This window comes from Macaca thibetana, chromosome 9 (genome assembly GCF_024542745.1).
Source record: "Macaca thibetana thibetana isolate TM-01 chromosome 9, ASM2454274v1, whole genome shotgun sequence".
In the NCBI taxonomy this organism is placed as follows: domain Eukaryota; kingdom Metazoa; phylum Chordata; class Mammalia; order Primates; family Cercopithecidae; genus Macaca; species Macaca thibetana.
In genome coordinates this window covers 97,186,736-97,204,104 of record NC_065586.1, presented here as the reverse complement: position 1 = coordinate 97,204,104, position 17,369 = coordinate 97,186,736, and the positions used below count along the sequence as shown (strand labels likewise).

General features: G+C 55.1%; 2 protein-coding genes across 2 annotated transcripts in view; one reads left to right on the top strand and one right to left on the bottom strand.

The window, feature by feature from the left end:
* NDUFB8 (NADH:ubiquinone oxidoreductase subunit B8) overlaps positions 1–17,369 on the top strand; it is a 943,883-nt gene that overhangs the window by 315,722 nt on the left and 610,792 nt on the right. The window lies entirely within an intron of this gene.
* On the bottom strand, positions 6,014–14,499 carry TLX1 (T cell leukemia homeobox 1). The gene is made up of 3 exons (XM_050805031.1): positions 11,676–14,499; positions 9,412–9,613; positions 6,014–7,107 (listed from the first exon to the last, which is right to left on the bottom strand). The coding sequence occupies exons 1-3, from the start codon at positions 12,259–12,261 to the stop codon at positions 6,885–6,887; spliced, it is 1,011 nt and encodes a 336-aa protein (XP_050660988.1). The 5' UTR covers positions 12,262–14,499; the 3' UTR covers positions 6,014–6,884.

Genomic DNA, 17,369 nt, shown 5'->3' with positions numbered 1-17,369 from the left:
CAGGCTCAGGCAATCCTCCCGCCTCAGCCTTCACAGTAGCTAGGACTACAGCCATGTGCCACCATGCCCAGCCTAAATATATAGCTGGAGGTGGTCTCGTCATGTTTCCCAGGCTGGTCTCGAACTCCTGGGCTCAAGCCATTCACCTTGGCCTCCCAAAGTGCTGGGATTCTAAGTGTGAGCCACCAAGCCTGGCCTGCCATGCTCTTTCTTTTTGTAGTTTGATTGAATCACACTGAGAGGTCACCATGAAAACCTCTGGTAACTCCCTGACCTTCAAGTCTCACCCTCCTACCCACCTCAGCTCACCCCCCCATTCTCCAGTCCAGGAGCAGATGGACAAGGAGAGGAAGGATTTTCCTTTCTGGTTCTCTGTTCCTTTGTCTAATAAAGTGTGATTCATTGGCTTCTATTTTTAACTTTCTGCCAGTTTGAGTCCTCCCACCTTCCTGACCCAGAGGAGGGAGGGGAAGAGGTGAAAGTGCGTGGAACCCCCTTCCAATCCTGCAAGGCTCCAAGCCCTGCTGGGAAGACCTAGAGTGTAGGCTTGCAGTCGGTGTGGAGGAGGAGGGGGTGGCCTCAGAGGCCTGGCAGAGTGGGGCCTGGAAGCCAGGCGCCTCACGGGGAGGAAGGTTCCAGTAGACTGGATGAGACTGAAGGCGATTTTCCCAGAGCTCTAGAGGGCAAAATCCTGCCCACCTCTAGACTAAGAGCTCCCTCCAAATCTGACAGGAGTCTGGTAGGGTCTCATCTCCAATTCTCACTAAATACATGACATCCCAGGACTCGGCCATCCCTCTCAAGGACCCTGTCTCTAGAGTTAGACCTCATGGTTGGAAGGCTGGCCTCACTGTTTACCAGCCGCGGGCTCTCAGGCAAGCTGCTTAACCTCCGCCTCCCCAGTTCAAGCGATTCTCCTGCCTCAGCCTCTGGAGTACCTGGGATTACAGGCGCCCGCCGCCACGTCCGTCCGGCTAATTTTTGTATTTTTGTAGAAACGGGGTTTCAACATGTTGGCCAGGCTGATCAGGAACTCCTGGCCTCAAGTGATCCACCCGCCTCGGCCTCCCAAACTGCTGAGATTACAGGCGTAAACCACAGCTCCCGGCCCCTGCTTAACCTCTTTAAACTTCAATTTTCCTTATGTATAAAGTAGGGATAAAAATACTACTACCTCATAAGGTGGTTGCTAGGCATGAATTAGTACTCTTAAAGCATAGTGCAGTGCCTGGCACACAGCATATGCTCCATAACATTGTTTGCTAGTATGATTACCATTCGTATTTTCCAACCCATTCAGTAACAACCGCCACTGCATTTCCGAGGGTGCCACGGAGAATACAAACTCCCAGAGCCTCAGCTCGAAGCGCCTTGCCACGCGTGGCCCCTAGAGGGCGCCCGGAACTCACTCGTTCTGGGCTTCTGTGACCGAGTCCCAGGTCCGGTTCCCACTTCTGGGTGGCTGCTGAATCGCTGCCGCGGCCTCCAGCTTTTGGGTCTTTTGGCTCCTCCGGCAGCAACCAAAGAAATGTGGGCTCTGGGTTCGTAGGGCAGAAAACAGGAGGGGCAGGAGCAGCTCCCACCCAAGCCTTTCCCCAAGGAGGCACGCAGTGGAAGCCCCCGCATTCCCCGCCCCGCACCCCTCACAATCTTCTCACACACAAAGAGGCCAGATTTCCCCAGGCTCTGGGCAGGCAGTGGCGGCCGCTGGACCTTCTGGGCCTTGCTAGGGTCCTCAGCCAGTATCTAGGGTGGCTGCTGCTATCCCCAAGCTCAGCCTCGGGCACATGGGGTTCTGTTACCACCTGAGCTGCAGGGCTGGAACCTGAAGCCAGCTCCCAAGACAACCCCCACCCCCAGGCCAGCTGAGAATGGAGTTAGATTCCCCTCTGTTAGGGGGTGGGGGAAGAGGGAAGGAGAGGAGGGGTGTCCAGGGGTAACCACCTACAGGAGCTGGCCTGGTCGGGTGTGAGCTTGAGCCAGAAGTGAAGGCTGTGTGTGTGCCTGGCACTGCACACTTGTAGCTCCCCTCGTGTAACATTGCACACCCTGATTGTTGCATAGTTGAAGGAGGTATGTGAGGTTGTACCCAGCAATGCAGGCTGTGAGCGGGGGCATGTGAATTGTATCCACCTCTCGACACAATGTAGGTAACCCGCCACTCCCTGGAACTCACCCAGCCCTCCCTCACACCCCAACCTGCCACCCCTCACCCCCATCATGCACAACCAGTCTTTGGAGTCTGCTCTGAGGTCCTTGGAAAACCTGACCTGACTCCAGCCTCTGCTCAGCCTGTTCCTATCAGATTCTCCAGGATAAGAAATCCAGGTGAAGGTTCCTGGGTGGGAGGGGCTTCCCTGGGCCAACCAGGCCAGGGCTGAATGGGGGCAGAAGGCATTGGATGGGCCCTTTCGAGCCACACAGGGAACGTGGTGGCAGCTCCTGCCAATTGCTTGACAACAGCCTGGCTGTGGGACTTCAAACTCTGAGCTGATCTGGAGGATCTGGGGGCCCTGGGAGGAAGCAGGACTGGGGGGCTGTGTGGGAGTGACATAGATGTGAAAGTGGCGCATGAGGGCAGCAGAAGGAGTAAAGCATGAGAGAGGAGGTCTTTTCTGGCACCTGAGCTGAAGGGCCCTCAGGGCAGCCCCAGGGCCACAGCCTCCCTGCTGCCCTGAAGCCTGGCAGCTGAGTCCCAGCTGCTTTAGCTGGCTGGAGGTCCTTGCTTAGTTGTCTCAAGCACCTGAAACCTACCTTGCCCACCTGCGAGTCAGTCGTCCCACAGTTAGGGCACCCATCTGAGTCCTGTGCCCAGAGCAAACCCCACAACTGCCTGGTAGTGGGGCCACCACAGGGTAGTCAGTGCTCAGGCGGTGCCACACAGCCCCCAAGCACAGATGCAGCCACACAAAGCCGCTATTATAGTTAACAGGTTGAGCCAGATTCTCTGTGTGCCTCCCACCGCACTGCACAGGGCCTCTAGGACCCCAGCCCTGGGGCCGCCACCCACTCAGCCACAGGGCCAGATCTGAGCGGCGGGGCTCGCTGGCCACAGGAATTTGGTGATTGCCGTCGGGTCTCAAGCCAAGGAAGGAAGCCGGCCTTTCTGCGCAGACAGGTTTGTTAATTCCCCTTCTCTCCCGGCACCTCTACACACAATTATTCCGATAGTTCTTTTTCTATTTCTGAACAGAGACCGGTCATTTCCGGCAGGGGAGGAAGTTTCGAGCTTTCTGTTGTGAGTAGTTGGCCTTGACTGTGACTCTCGCAGGCCCCCTCCCCTCCAGCCTCCGCCCCACGTGGGACGGAGTTTGCGGGTCCAGCCGCCACCCAGGCCTTTCTCCCTGGCCGCGGCGCTCGGCGGACCCGGGATCCACTGAGATTCGGTCTCAACGAATTTCGGGCGGAGAGACGGGAGTCCTGCGTGTCCCGCCGCGCCACAGGTCCCAGCGTCCCCGGGAGTCTGGCACCCCCGGGAGGCCTAGCCCAAGGGCGGGAGCGTCAGCGGGCCCCCGCCGAAAGTGCACGACCCGGGCCGCAGGCGGCCGAGCAGCGCTGGGAGCAGGCGAGCGGCATCTGGGAAGCTCAAAGGCCGCCCGCCCTGGGCGTCCCAGGCCCCAGCGCTGGGATTGTCCCAACTTTCGGAATGTCCGCTTCTGCGCGAGTCCGGGTGGAGCTGGACAGGGTCCGAGAGCTGCGGGCTGAGGGCTCCGGCCTGCATGTGCTCTCCGCGGTTTGTGAGTGTGAGCCCTATGACGTTCCTGAAGATGGGGGGTGAGTGGGAGGGAGGGTAGGAGGCGTTTTGGGGGACATTGGTGTTGGGCCTAACTTTGCTCAAGAGGGGATAGGAGAAGGGTTGGAGAGCCCAGGTTTGGGACCCAGCTTGGGGCTGCTGTGTTTGGGCCGGCCAGCCTCTCCCCACCCAACCTCCGTTCTTCTGTTAGGCTGTGTCCAGAAAATGCTCAGGGTTCTCCGGACACAGCAACCTCTAGAGGCGGTCTTGGGAAACTGGGAGGCGGGAAGAAGGCAGCAGTCTCCCCTGGGGTCCTGCTGTGGGATCGCGCAGCCGGGAAGCATTGATCTGGAGTCCAAAAGAGGAGAGAAACCGCACCCCGCGAAGAAAGCGCGGGCTCGGTGGCTCCAGTCCTGCGGGAGCAGAGGGGAGAGCAGACCTGCCCAGATAGAGGGAGACGACTTCTGAGGTTCTGGAGGCTATTTCTGGATTTTGCGCGGCCTGGCGCTGGAGGCTATTTCTGGATTTTGCCACGGCCGGTGAATGCGGGAGACCTGCAGCAGACCCGGCGCTGCCACCAGAACCTTCTCACTACGCCCCACACAGCTCGTCAGGGCCCAACCTGGGCACTCCGCGGGCCTGTGGGGATGGCGCGGAATGGCTGGCCGCTGTCTTCGGACCCTGAAGCCTCCCTTTTTTCTCTTTTCTTCATGTCTACACAAAATGAGTGACAGAAGCCCCCTCTCATGCGGATATCCCAGGGGACCCCAGGTGACGGGGTGGATGACCAAGCCCATCCTCCACTCAGCCGAACTTCCCCATGGGCTTGCTGGGATGGGAAGTTGCTGTGCTCACGACCTGTGTCACAGCCCCCATGGCAGGGGCAGGTATGGGGGACAGTGGCTCTGACGGTTAGGGTGGCTCCCCACCCTCAGTGTCCCGCAAACACTTCTGCAGAGCTTCCAGGGGCCCCCACACCACGAACTTCTACTTTCCAGCTGAAAAGTTCTCTCACTGTCCCATGCCAGAGAAAAAGCCTCTCATCCCTCCATTTCAACTCACCCCTAGGGTGATGAGTTCTCTAGACCCTCCACCACCCAGCTTCTTCCACAAAAGCAGACCCAAGTCAGTCTTGTCTAGGATAGTTCGAAGAGGCTGGGGACTGGCTGTTATTATGCCTGTGTGCATGTGTACTGTGGCTGAAGGTCTGGCAAGGGTGATCTGGGGGCTCCCTGAAGGTCCCCAGAAAGTCAGTTCTTTAGATCCCTCCTAGGCCACGCTAGTGCTGGGAACTGGTAGGTCCCACTTAGAGCACCAGAGAGGATCCTGGCCCTAATTCCTGATTCAATGTGCTCTAGTCTCTGCAGCTTGCTGGGTAAGCGTCTAGAGCCCCAGATCTTCAGCAGATGTTGGTCCCACCACAATGTATCTGGGTATCGCACATCAGACTCCCACCAACACATACACCATCAGCGCACAATTACACACACTCATACAGAACCACACCCACCCACCTGCAGTGATGGTGTCCCACAATGATCCACACTCCCCACTGCATTGACTCCCCCAATTACATTCTATCACGCACAAGTAAATACAGGGAAAATGCACAGCTCACACATGATTACATCTCACACACAATTACACCCATAAAATTCAAGATGATCCACTTCAGAAGCAGTCACATATTTCACAGAAAAATAGATTTACAAAGAGAAACATATTCTCCCAAATATTAACATGATTCATACATAATCACAAACAATGGTTGATTACACAATTACCCAAAAAGAAACAGTCTCATTGGCATACGGTTACACACACACACCACTACAAGCCCATGCATTCAATGATAGTTTCGATTTGCAACTTAAGCAGAAACAAGCATTTACATGCAAGAATTGCAAACATAATTATACACTTAAATACCATTACAAATATTCACTATTTGTTCACATTGCTGATTGCTCACATTATCACAAACACCACACACACACACACACACACACACACACACACACACACACGACTCTCACATCCAAAGAAATCCATATCCTCTCAGGCACTGGCAATCCCAGGAGAGCCTGACTCTCCCTGCTCTCCTCAACTCTGCCTTCTCTCCATCTGTCCTCCTCCTTTCCTCTCTCCAGAGCCTTAGGGTCCTGCCCCTCAACATGTCTCTCAAGTTCAGATACCAAGGGCTGCCCCTGAAGCATCAGCTCACACCAAACCCAAGTAGCTGAAGGACGCTAGGGTCCGCAAGGAGCAGGCAGCCCTGACTCCGGATCCGGAGGCTTTTATTTATTTTTTCCACATAAATTACACAAGCACTTTATAAAATGGTTACACAGAAAACACCTTATAAGTGCATAACTTAACACCCCCCCCCCAAAATGGGTTCTGGAGAAATGGGCTGCATTTATGTGAAAATCTGTCTGTGCGTACCTGGGTTGGGCTGGGATGTGTGGTAGGGGCCTGGCAGACCAAATGAGGCTGTTGTGGCTGTTGTGTATGGTGTAGTGTGCCACAGTGTGGCCTTGACCTTGTGTTTGTGCTGGAGGGAGTGCCATGCCGTTCAGGATGAGTGTGTGTCACCCGTGACCTGTGTCTGATCGTGAGGTCCAATATGTAAACACTGTGACCCTGTGTCTGGATGACACTCTGCCATAGATGCCCATGGGTGGCTCTGGGGTGACACCAGGAGGGACAGTGACACCACCTCTGTGTGGGCCTATGGGTTTCCATGTGTGTGATGAGAAGTGGGTCACAGAGAAGGGGTTTCCCAGGGCAAATTCAGATGATAGCCCTGGGGACCTAAGAAGCTCCTCCTCCCCTACCTCCCTTGCCTCTCTCTGAATCCCACGTTAAAAATTAAAATAAAATGAAATAAACAAAAACAGAGATTTCTTAACAGTTCAGATGGGTGCGGGACGCGTCTGGGAGGGGGCGCGTGTCCTTATCCCTTGAGCTCTTCTTCCACCGAAGAGAGAACAGTGTCGGCACAAATGTGGGGGCCCTTCGGTGCCGTGGGAGGGCAGTGTTCCCCTCCTGGGTGCAGTCTGAGGCCAGGAAAGGTGGGGAGGAGTCCTGGGTCTCAGGCCTCAGTGACCCCTGAGTGGGCCTGGGGTCCCACAGGGCAGAATGGGCAGGCTCACTCGCAGGCCGACGCCACCGACGTGACGCTAGTGATTTTGGTCGAGTCGTCAGACCACGGCTGCAGATTCTGCAGGGCGAAGAGCGATGAGTTGTGCACGCACAGAGGGTCGGCGGGCAGCGGCTGTGCCAGGCTCTTCTGGAAGGCCTCCTGCTGCAACTGCAGGAGGATGCGGTTCGCTTGCTGCCTCTCGGCCTCCCGTTCCTCCGCAGTCTGCCGTCTGCACCGGGAACAAGCCGTTACCTGCCAGGAGCACCGACCCGGCTCCCGCGTGCGCCCAGCTCCGGGTGAGTTCCCAGGAGATAAACTGAACGAGCGCTGCTCGCTTTTGCAGTCCCCAAATCCAGTTTGGGCCCCTATAATGCGTTCCCTTCTTTTGAGAGTCCTGACTCCAACAAAGACTAGAAACCCCAAAGCAGATGGAGCCAAGGTATCCCAGAGAAGGAGGGGTGGGAAAGTCTGCGAGGCCCAAACAGCTGGGATTCCGCATCCACGAGCAGCGCCCACACCCCGCAGGCCTCACAAGGGGCAGCCAGGGGTAGGATGGCATCTCGCTTCCCCGCCCCTCCCGCCCTGAGGGAGACCAGGTGCCATTCCAAGCCGGAGGGCCCTCACCCTACCCACAAGTCCAGGGTAGAGAGGCAAGGACCAGCGGCTATGATCTGCTCTGCGGGACGTCTCTTGCCTCCCTCTCTCTGCGAATGTCTTCTAGGCCTTGGGCCTTCTGTGTGGAGCCCTGTGCCCTGCAGGGGCTCCTGCTGGACCCACTGGCTTCCTCTGAGGCAGTTCAGGGAGGCAATGACTCACTTATTCCATTTAATGCCTCCCCTCCACCCTGTCAACTGAGATCAAACGTCTGTCTCTAAGGTGGACAGACCTAATGGGAGTCCCCGGGGCCTTCAGAAGCAATTTGTAGGCGATCGATGAAGCCATGCGAAGCCTGCAAGGGCCTCTTTCAGCAGCGGCTGCTGACCTGCTCTGGGCCGCCTTTTCTTGACTGTGTATCTTTCTGTCTTTCGTCTTTCCCTTTTCCCCTGCATTTCAAACGGCCTGAATATTTCTCTTTTATGCTTTGTGTCTTCTCTCTCATTTTCTCTCCTCCCCACCCACTTGGTTCTCTCTGAATTAAAGGAATTTGTTTGAAAAGAAAATGTTGATTTCAGTCATCCATTGCTTTTCTTTATTATACATAAATAAGACTTCTGTAGGCTGCCTGTTTTCCTCCTTTTTTTCCTTCAGCGGGCTCCCTATCCCTTCCCACCCCTGAAACTGATTGTGTTTCAGTTTCTCTCTTTGCCTGCCTCTTTCTTTCTCTGTGCCCCTCTCTCTGGGAGGCCTGCTAAGCTGCCTCTCCTCCCCTAGGCCCGCAGCCCTCAGTAGGCCTTGGAAACTGGAGTCCCCCCCCAACTCCTGAGCTAGCCCTGGCTCCCTCTTTAGCGTTCCAAGGTCTGAGGCCGCATCCCCCACTCCTTCCCCAGCGGCAGGAATGCTGTGGGGTGCGGTAGAATCGCCGGACCATGGCTTCCTTTGTGGCCCCGTAGGCGGAATCCCAGGCAGATTCCTCGCCTTCGTTCAGAAAAAGAGGAAACTCCAATTCCTTTCTCCTGCCCCAAGGCCCGCCCGTCTCGGCGCCGCCGACTTCGCCCAGACTTTCCCGCGCTGCCCCACTGGGCCTGAGCTAGGGGAGAAACTCCGGCGGGCAAGGGCCAGATGTGCGGGAGGGTGCAGCGTGCCAGAAGGAGCAGCCGGAGAAAGCGTCAGTGCGCGCGGAGAGGGAGGCTGCTTGGGAGTGTTGGGGACGCTTCATGTCCTTGAGCGTAAATGTGAAAAAACAAAACAAAAAACCCAGTGCGTAGTAACTGGAGTTGCGGCTATAGGAGAAGGGAAAATTCTCTTTCTCACACACACCCATCTGCTCCTAATTGATTCCCCTTTCAGTGGGACCCGCCAAACCCCGCCGCAGCCGGCGCGGATTGATTTTCTCCTTCCAGGGTAGGGACCGGCTGCGCAAAAGCCTGGCGTCTGGGGAGGAGACCGTCAACACGCCCGCGGTCTGGGGCCCCCAGACCCTCTGCGGAGAGCCCGGTTGGAGCGCTGCAACAAGGTGCGGGCCGATCTGCATGCAGTCTCCGGGACAGAGCAGGATTCCATAAGCAAGAGTTTGCGCAAACAAAAAACTCCCCAGGACACACAGATCCCTGGAGCCTGGACTGCGTGGACTGCACGAACCCGCCTGTTTGCCAAAGCGGCGGAAGAAACCTGCCGCATCTACACCGGCAGAGAGTGTGCCAGCCAGAAAGCCCTGAAGCCTCTGGTAAAACAGAGCCAGGGCCCTTCAGCCCCATCCCAGCTATCGGCCTGCCTCCGTTGCTTCCAGCTCCCCGCAAACCTAGCGGGAGCTCGCTCCTCCGAAAGATCAGAAACCGCGAGCGGAGAAAGTGTGTGCGCACCAGAAAAGGCCACGAACCGACAGCTGCCTGAGACCGCGCCGCTCGCGGGCTGCCGGCCCGCCCAGCTTGCTCACCTCCACTTTGTCCGCCGGTTCTGGAACCAGGTTTTGACCTGCGCGTCGGTCATTTTGAGCGCCTTGGCCAGGGCGGCGCGCTCGGCCGAGGCCAGGTACTTCTGGCGGTGGAAGCGCTTCTCCAGCTCGCAGATCTGCAGGCGTGTGAAGGACGTACGCGGCTTCTTCTTCTTGGGGGGCGTCCGGTTCTGATAGGGGTGACCTATACGGCGTGTTACAGTGAAGGGTGAGAGGGCCACTGGAGCGGGAGACAGACAGACGGCAGAGGCAAGCAGCAGAGCGTCAGGAAGCGTCCCAGGCCCAACACCCCGCGAATCAGCGAGCGCAGCAGCTGAACTCCCACGAGCAGGGCCGAGATCCTCCCGTTAGCCCTCAGCACCAAGCCCACGGCGGGAAACGGCCCCCTCCTGCCCGCCAGTCGAACGCCGCCTTCGCAGCTACCACAGAGGCCTCCCTAGCCCCGGGCTCCCGCGAGCCCAACCACCACCCTGCCGCCCCTCCTCCAAGGGGCAGTCTAAGGCGAGCTAATGGTCACGCTCCCCTCCCCTCAGTCAGCCCCAGACCTTCAGGCTCAGAGTAGGAGACCGAACCTGACTGGAACCCGACCTGAGCCTCTGTCCACAGCAGCACACACCAACACAACGTACAACGGGGGCAAACTCATAGATCTATACACCCAAACAGGACCAGACAAGCACAGGCACGGGACAAAAACACAGGACACAGAGCAACACAAGGCCACAGCCATACACTCGCTCAAAACTCCTTCATGCCTGACACAGTATTAGGGCCCCGAGGTAGGCCCTAAACCGAGTACCTTTCACCAGAGGCCCAGGATTAGTAGACTCTGGGCTGGGGTTCCAGCAGGGCCCTTCAAGACTGGCCTGGCCTGGGTGGGGAATGGGATGGGCACCAGGCCCTGCTGCCCCAGGCCAGAGAAAACTTGGGTTGGGGGCACTGGGGCCCCTCCAGCGAGGGCCCTTCCTGAGGTCTAGACCCAAGCAACTGTTCTTCGTCTGGACACCAGCCCCCACACCACTTCTGCTGTGGCCCCAGAGTCTGGTAAGAAGCTGCAGGAGCAGTTTCCCTGACCGTGCTCCTGCCTGGAACAGAAGCAGGGAGTCAGGGGTGCCTCGGGGTCTCCTGGCCCAGTGTCTGACTCTCAGCAGCTTCTCCCAAGTAGTTATGTATACCCCCCTTCCACTGTTGGTCCCTTGAGCCAGGGGATCCCCAGGAGTCCCGGTCTCTGCCAGCAGCAGCCAGTGTCTCCTGCCTCCTCTCTCTAAGGCCAGCTGGCTAACCTGGGCTCAATTTGTGGCTGCTTCCCAGCCGGGACGTGAGGATCATGGTCTGGGATCCAGGGAGTCCTAAGGGGAGCAGGAAGTGAGAACAGGGGAAGGGACCCACACCAGAGGGAGAGTTGAGTGTCCAGAGCAGAAACGGCAGCAGAGGGAGCCAGGGCCAGCAGAGGAAGGCAGGAGTGGGCAGCAGAGAAGGCGGCAGCGGCCACCACCTAGTACCTAATGTCCTGGGAGTAGTCCTCCCGCCACCGATCACTGGCCTGCCCAGTGCATTATTCATGCCCAAGATAACAGGGCTGGGCCCGGGGTAGGACATGCAGCCCGGACAGAACGAAAATGAAAAGCTAGCTGTCCTGGGCGGCTATGCCCCGCTGCCATCCTCCCAGACGAAGCCTCCTCTCTGGGAAAAAAAAGGGCCACTGGTTCTGCTGATTTACTGGAGCTCAGAGCTCCCGCTGGCCCCGCAGCACCACGGGCACCGGAGCTAGGAGCGCGGAGTGCATGTGTGTAGGGTACTGAAGGTGGGGGAACCTGTTCTTTTCTTGCGTCTGATCCTGGGGCTGGCTTCTTCGGTCCTAGAACTGCAGCCAGGACGGAAGAAACTGTTCACATTGCACCCCTTTCTCTAAGATTCCCGGACCCGGAGTAGCTGCAGAAGGTGGTCCTCAATCTATGGCCTTCTTCTCTGCCTGACCGGGCCCAGGGATCCCGAGAGGAGACCAGGGAGAGCTTCTCTGAGCAGGGGTCCTTTGGGAGACAGAGAGGGGTCCAGGCTGAGAGAACTCTTCAAGCATGGCGAGTCTGCGATGTAGAATCGGGCGGGCGGCTCAACTTGGGGGAAGCACCAAGAAGAGGTGGGCGACCTGGCGCACAGAACCGGCTTTGGGGAGCCAGCCGGCGGGGAAAGGGTAACACAGAGCCCGGGCCGCGGCCAGGCGAGGCGCGCGCGCAGGCCGGACTCACCTGTGAACCTGTCCTTTGTGTATCTGCGGTTACTCTCCATCCAGGGGAAGGTGAGGCCAGTGAGGTTGTTGACGCCTGGCATGGCAGGCACAGAGGGCACGGTGGGCAAGCCGGTGGCCAGCGGCTGGGGGTGGGCCACGGCTCCGGTGAGCGGCCTGTGTGCCGGCACCCGGATCACCCCCGCAGCGCTGAGTGCCCCCGCACCGCCGCTGCTGCTACCGCCGCCGCCAGGACCGGGGCCGCCCGCCAAGGCCATGTTCACGTTGTAGGAGCCGGCCAGCGGACCCATGCTGCAGGCGCCGCCGCCGCCTGCCGGGCCTCCGGGGCCGCCGGGGCCTCCGGGGCCGCCCGGACCTCCAGTGCCATAGGCCCCCGCGCCTCCAGCCCCAGCCCCGGGCGCGGAGCCCCCGCCGCCGTAAGTGTAGGCGCCTCCAACCAAGCAGCCAAGGCCGTATTCTCCGTCCTGGAGGCGCGAGGCGGGCCCCATGCAGCCACCCTGGTCTGGGCTGTTGAGGATCTGGTCGATGCCGAAGCTGATGGGCTCTGCGTGGCCCGGGTGGAGGTGGTGCGGTCCCAGGTGCTCCATGCTAGCCCCGGCCCCACGGGGGGGCCCGGGCGGCGGCGCTCGCTGCGCTCGGCTCCGGGGGCAGCTAGCAGGGGCTGGGAGGCAACAGCGGCTCCTGGCTGCGCGGAGACTTGGAAGCGAAGTGCGCAGAAGGGCTAAAGTAGAAGGGGGAGGGGAGGGAGAGGGGGGCCGTATTCTTCCCCTCTCTGGCTTCTGCTTCCCGGCTCCGGCTCCGCTCGCTGTTGACTCTGGGACATCAATCACCAGGCGAAAAAGCCCGGTGCAAGAGAGCTTCGCGGTTTCGGCCGGGTCTCTCCATTGGCTGTGCGCGGAGAGGAGCGGGGTGAATGACAGCGCGAGGGAGGGGAGGGGAGGGGGAGAGGAAGGCCAGAAGCCGAGACAGATGCAGGAGCCAGAGATAGAGAGACGGAGACCAAGACTCGGAGTAATTCATGAGGAGAGAGAAGAGGGGAAAAAGGAGAGGCTTAAAAGGAAAAGGGAAAACAAGAAGCGACCATTCCCAGAGACGGACAGACAGACAAACTCAAGGAGGGTGAAGTCAACTGTCTTCCCGGCCTGTTGGTAGGCATCCCCTCACTTTGAACCGGGTCAAAGGAGTCCAGCCCACAAGGCGTCTGGGGAAGGGATGTCCCTACCCAACTGGAGAATCTCCCCAAGGGCTCAGCTGGGAAACACCTGTCACTCAACCAGGAGATTTACTCCAAACTTCAAGTCCAGCTTGTTAGAAAGTAGAAGACTGTCTACTCCCCAGGTATGGAGCCCAGGCCCTGAGGCAGGACGGTGAGTTCAGGCTTGTCCTTCTTTAAAACACAGGCCTATGAACAACTGGCTATATGTTATAAAAATCAGCAATCATCCCCCAACTCAGCCTTCTTAGAGAAATTCAGGAAGGGAACATTTCTTGAAAGGCAGGCACAAGTCAAGAGGGTTGGTTTGGGGTCTGCTGCCAGGGTGCCCATGCCTCAACACACGCCTTTCCTTTTGAATAAACAGATGCCTCAAGAAGTAAAACCCTACAGGGTTTGAAAGAGGCAATTCCTACAGTGTTTGAATGAATTCAACCAGATTGCTTTCCACCTAACAATTACCCCAGGGTTGGCTATTCCAGGCAAGAAGACTTTGGACTGTGGTGTGTGTTATTTTCTTACTTTTGGAATCTTGGGAGGAAGCCATAGGGGCTTAAGACCGTAGGGGCTGGGATTGGTGGGACTAGGATCAGGAAAGTGCATCCAGGACAAATTTAGGCCTTTCCAACGTTTTGCCAGTGGCAGTCTGGCTGACAGCCCAAGAGAAAAGGAGGAAACTCCCTTTTTCTTCTTCCTCTCTTTCCCCTCTCCAGTAGAAAATGTTTGCTACCTTTTAGAAGTCAAGTTTTGGGAAAGGCACAGGTTCCATCACTTGGGATCTATTTCTGGTCTATTTCAGTTCAGTTTCAGATTAGACTTTTGAGTACTCCCCGTCTCTATCTGGAAAGATGCTAGGATGTGAAGACTCACATTCTCTCCTCATCAAGTCTTATTGCAATCTATTTGCTTTGGGCATGTCTGTCACCTCCACTTGAAGAGATCTTGGAGACAGAGAGTGGCTTATTCATTTCTGTTCTCTCCTGAAGAATACAGCCCCAAACAACAAAATATGCTCATCTTGGGGAATAACAAGTGAATGTATCTCTTTATTCAATAATATTTATTGAGTACTGTACTCACTGTGTCAGGCACTGTTCTAGGCACGGGGGACATAGCAGTGAGCAAAACAAAGGTCCTGACCTCATGAAGCTTACATTCTATAGAGGGGGTCAGACAATAAGCAAAGAAGCAAATACAAGGCAGATGTTATTAAGCATTATGGAGAACAATATAAACTCTACACCAATCCTTCAAGATGAGTATTCTCTCTATTTTACAGATGTGAGGAAAGCACCTTTCACAATAGCTATGATTGCTGTGAATCAATATGGAGGAGCTAGACTCAACTTGCTTTTTTGGTTAGCCTGGAGACCTAGGTGCTGGTTGGAAGTTCATATCTGTGGAGAAACCTTGTCTGAGCTCTAGCCAGGTGGACAAAGGCCTACTCAAGACAAAGCCAAATGTGAAATTGGCAGTTGTTTGTAAACACTAAGCAGAAACATGAAGGGCTCTGCTCCCTCACCAGTTCTCTTCTTCCCACTTACCGAATCCAGGTACTATACCCCTACCCAGGGACTTCCATAACTTACTTTGGGAGTTGTCTGAACCTGAGTGAATCTCTTCCTGCTCTTATCTTGAGGGAACTAAAGCAGAAATAAATTGTTTACTGAAAGACAGCTTTGTGCCAGGTATCACATCGTACTTATCTCATTTAAGACTTATAACAACCCTGGGAAGTTAATAGAAATGTCCCAATTTTTTATAATTGAGAGAATTGAATGAATGTTCATGGCAGTGTTATTCATAATAGCCCAAATGGGGAAACAATTCAGAGGTCCATCAACTGATGAATAGATAAACAAAATTTGGTATATCCACACATGGAATATTATTTAGCCATAAAAAGGAAAAGAAGGGAAATGCTGGTTCGTGCTATAACATGGATGAACCTAGGAGACTATTCTGCTAGTGAAGAAGTCAAGCACAAAGGCTACATATTGTATGATTCCACTTGTATGAAATGCCCAAAATAGGCAAATCCACAGAGGCAAGAGAGTAGGTTAGTGGTTTCTGGGGCCTGGGGGCAGCAGGGAATGGAAATTGACTGCTAACGGATACAGAATTCCTTTTGGAGTGATGAAAACATTCTGGATGGTTACATAACTTTGTAAAAATATTAAAACCCACTGAATTGTGCATTTTAAAGGGGCTGAATATTGTAGCATATGAATTTTATCTCATTTTTAAAAAGAGAAAAATGGCTGGGTGCAGTGGCCTGTGTCTGTAGTCCCAGCTGCTCCGCAGGGTGAGGCTAGAGGATCACTTGGGGCCAGGAATTCGAGGCTGCAATGTGCTATAATTGCACCTCTAGCCTGGGCAACAGAGCAATGCCCCATCTCTAAAAAGAAAATGAAAACTGAGACTCAGTGAAGAGAATAAACTTGCTCCAAGTTCCATAGACAGAGAAGACTGATCTGGAATCTCAAAACCTGAGCTATTTTCCTTGTTTGAGGCTGAAAACTATCGGGAGGGGTACTGCAGCTTTTTTTTAGGCTGGGTCCTAGTGGCCTCACTCCTTTTAGTCTCACCACCATTTTACCTGCTGCAGTTAAAACCACATCCTTTGGTGTGAGTTGGTTGAAGGTAAAATTTACAAGACTAAAAAACAACAACAACAACAACAAAAAACACCTATCTTTCCATGTGCACATCTCCAGCTCAGATGGCCTTCCAACCCTTTTGGCATCTGCCTGATCCACCTCTTGAACTCCTCAGATCTGGCGCCAGTTGTTCAGGGTACTTGGGAGGAGACTTTACCCTTGCTGGCCTAACTTAAGGTTGGCAGAGGTCACCACTACCTTGTACATGGACCATTATGACTGTCAAGCTCTTCTCATTAAAATCCAGCAGCCCAGGGATATACCGACCTTCCCCTGCTATCATAGCCGCTTCCTTAACTGATTTCTTCCTTTTTCCCCTCCCACCTTTTCTGCTTATCAGAGTCAACTTTTATCCCAATTGGGGATACCCCTAACTTTTACCCTCAATGAGGTGCTGGGGTTGTGTGAGTCAGCTTAATCTCAGCCTTTGTCTTCCAACAGGGTATTTGCTGAGGGCCATGACTACCCTCTCTGTCCCTTCCTTACCTAGAAAGATGAGACTGGAGGGTCAGGATTTGCTGGGCTGTGGCCCCCACCCCTTCTCCCAGGAGCAGTGTTACCTGAGCACGGTGTTGCAAGGTTGGGAAGTTTTCTGAAATAGGAGAGGAGACTCACACAAGTTTATATTCGCTGCAGCTTGTGTTTCCCCCGTGCTTTTGCATGCCTTGCAAAACAGCCCTGATAGGAACGAGGAGGGAGGGGAAGAAAGCGGGACTCACAGAGCGCCTGCCATGTGTGAGCCGCCTTCAATTGGAAGAATGATCTCTCCACTCATCTTTAATCCTGTAATGTTATCCCCATTTTACAGATGAGAAAACCAAGGCACTGAAAGCTGGAAAGGGGCAGACCAGACGCAAACACTGCTTTCCTGACTCCACTCACTACAAGCTGCTTCCCTTAAGCCTAAACTTGGCTCTTGCCTCATAGGACCATCTTGCAGGAACCTAGGTGAGTTGCAGATCCTTCTCTCTGGTTCTGAGGCCACCTGGTAACACCCCTCCCCCAAGCACCAGCTCTCCCTGGCCTGCAGAATAAAAAAGTGCCTCCAATTAAAAGAAGAGCAGCTGGGGCCGGGGCCAGGGCTGGGGGAGGAGGAAAGGATGGGCTCAGCCCAGGGGGAGGCCCCTTTGGATCCCACACAATCTCCTCCTCCCCGCTCTGAAAGAGACCCCCGGGCCAGGGGTTGTCCTTTAGCTTACGGTTGTGTGTGGAAACGTAATTACTTTGTGTTTGTGGGACCATGCATCCATGAGGGGAAAGCTGGATGGGAAAGCATGTGTGACAGTCAGGGTTGAGAGGGCTGTGCAGATGTCCTGGGCATGTCTTTAAGAAACAATTTTAACAATATATTCAATGAATAATTATAGAGCATCTAGTATGTATCAGGCACTGTATTAGGCTGTTGGGATACAACTGCAAGCAAAATGCATGTCGGTAAGAGCATTGGAGGAAAAAAAGAGAATCTGGGTATTTTACACAACTGGATTTTGTCATGTGAGGATGTATGTGTCAGTGAGAATGCAAGTGAATGTGTTTTCTGCAACAGGATGAGTATGTGTTTACAACTGTTCCTCTGTAGTGAGTGCCTGTGATGGGATGAGGGCATCTCTCTGCTACATCTGCGTGCTGCAGATAGCGTGTACCATGGGAGGGGTGTCTTTTATTCCAATGGAATTGTCAGAGAAGTGGCCCTGCATGGGCCTGTGGTCATGGGGAGGGGGACACAGGGTATACCCAATGGATATATAGTAGGGAAAGGGGACTGAGATATATGTAAGGGGATGTATAACATGACACGGTCCATGGTGCTGCCAATGGGGTT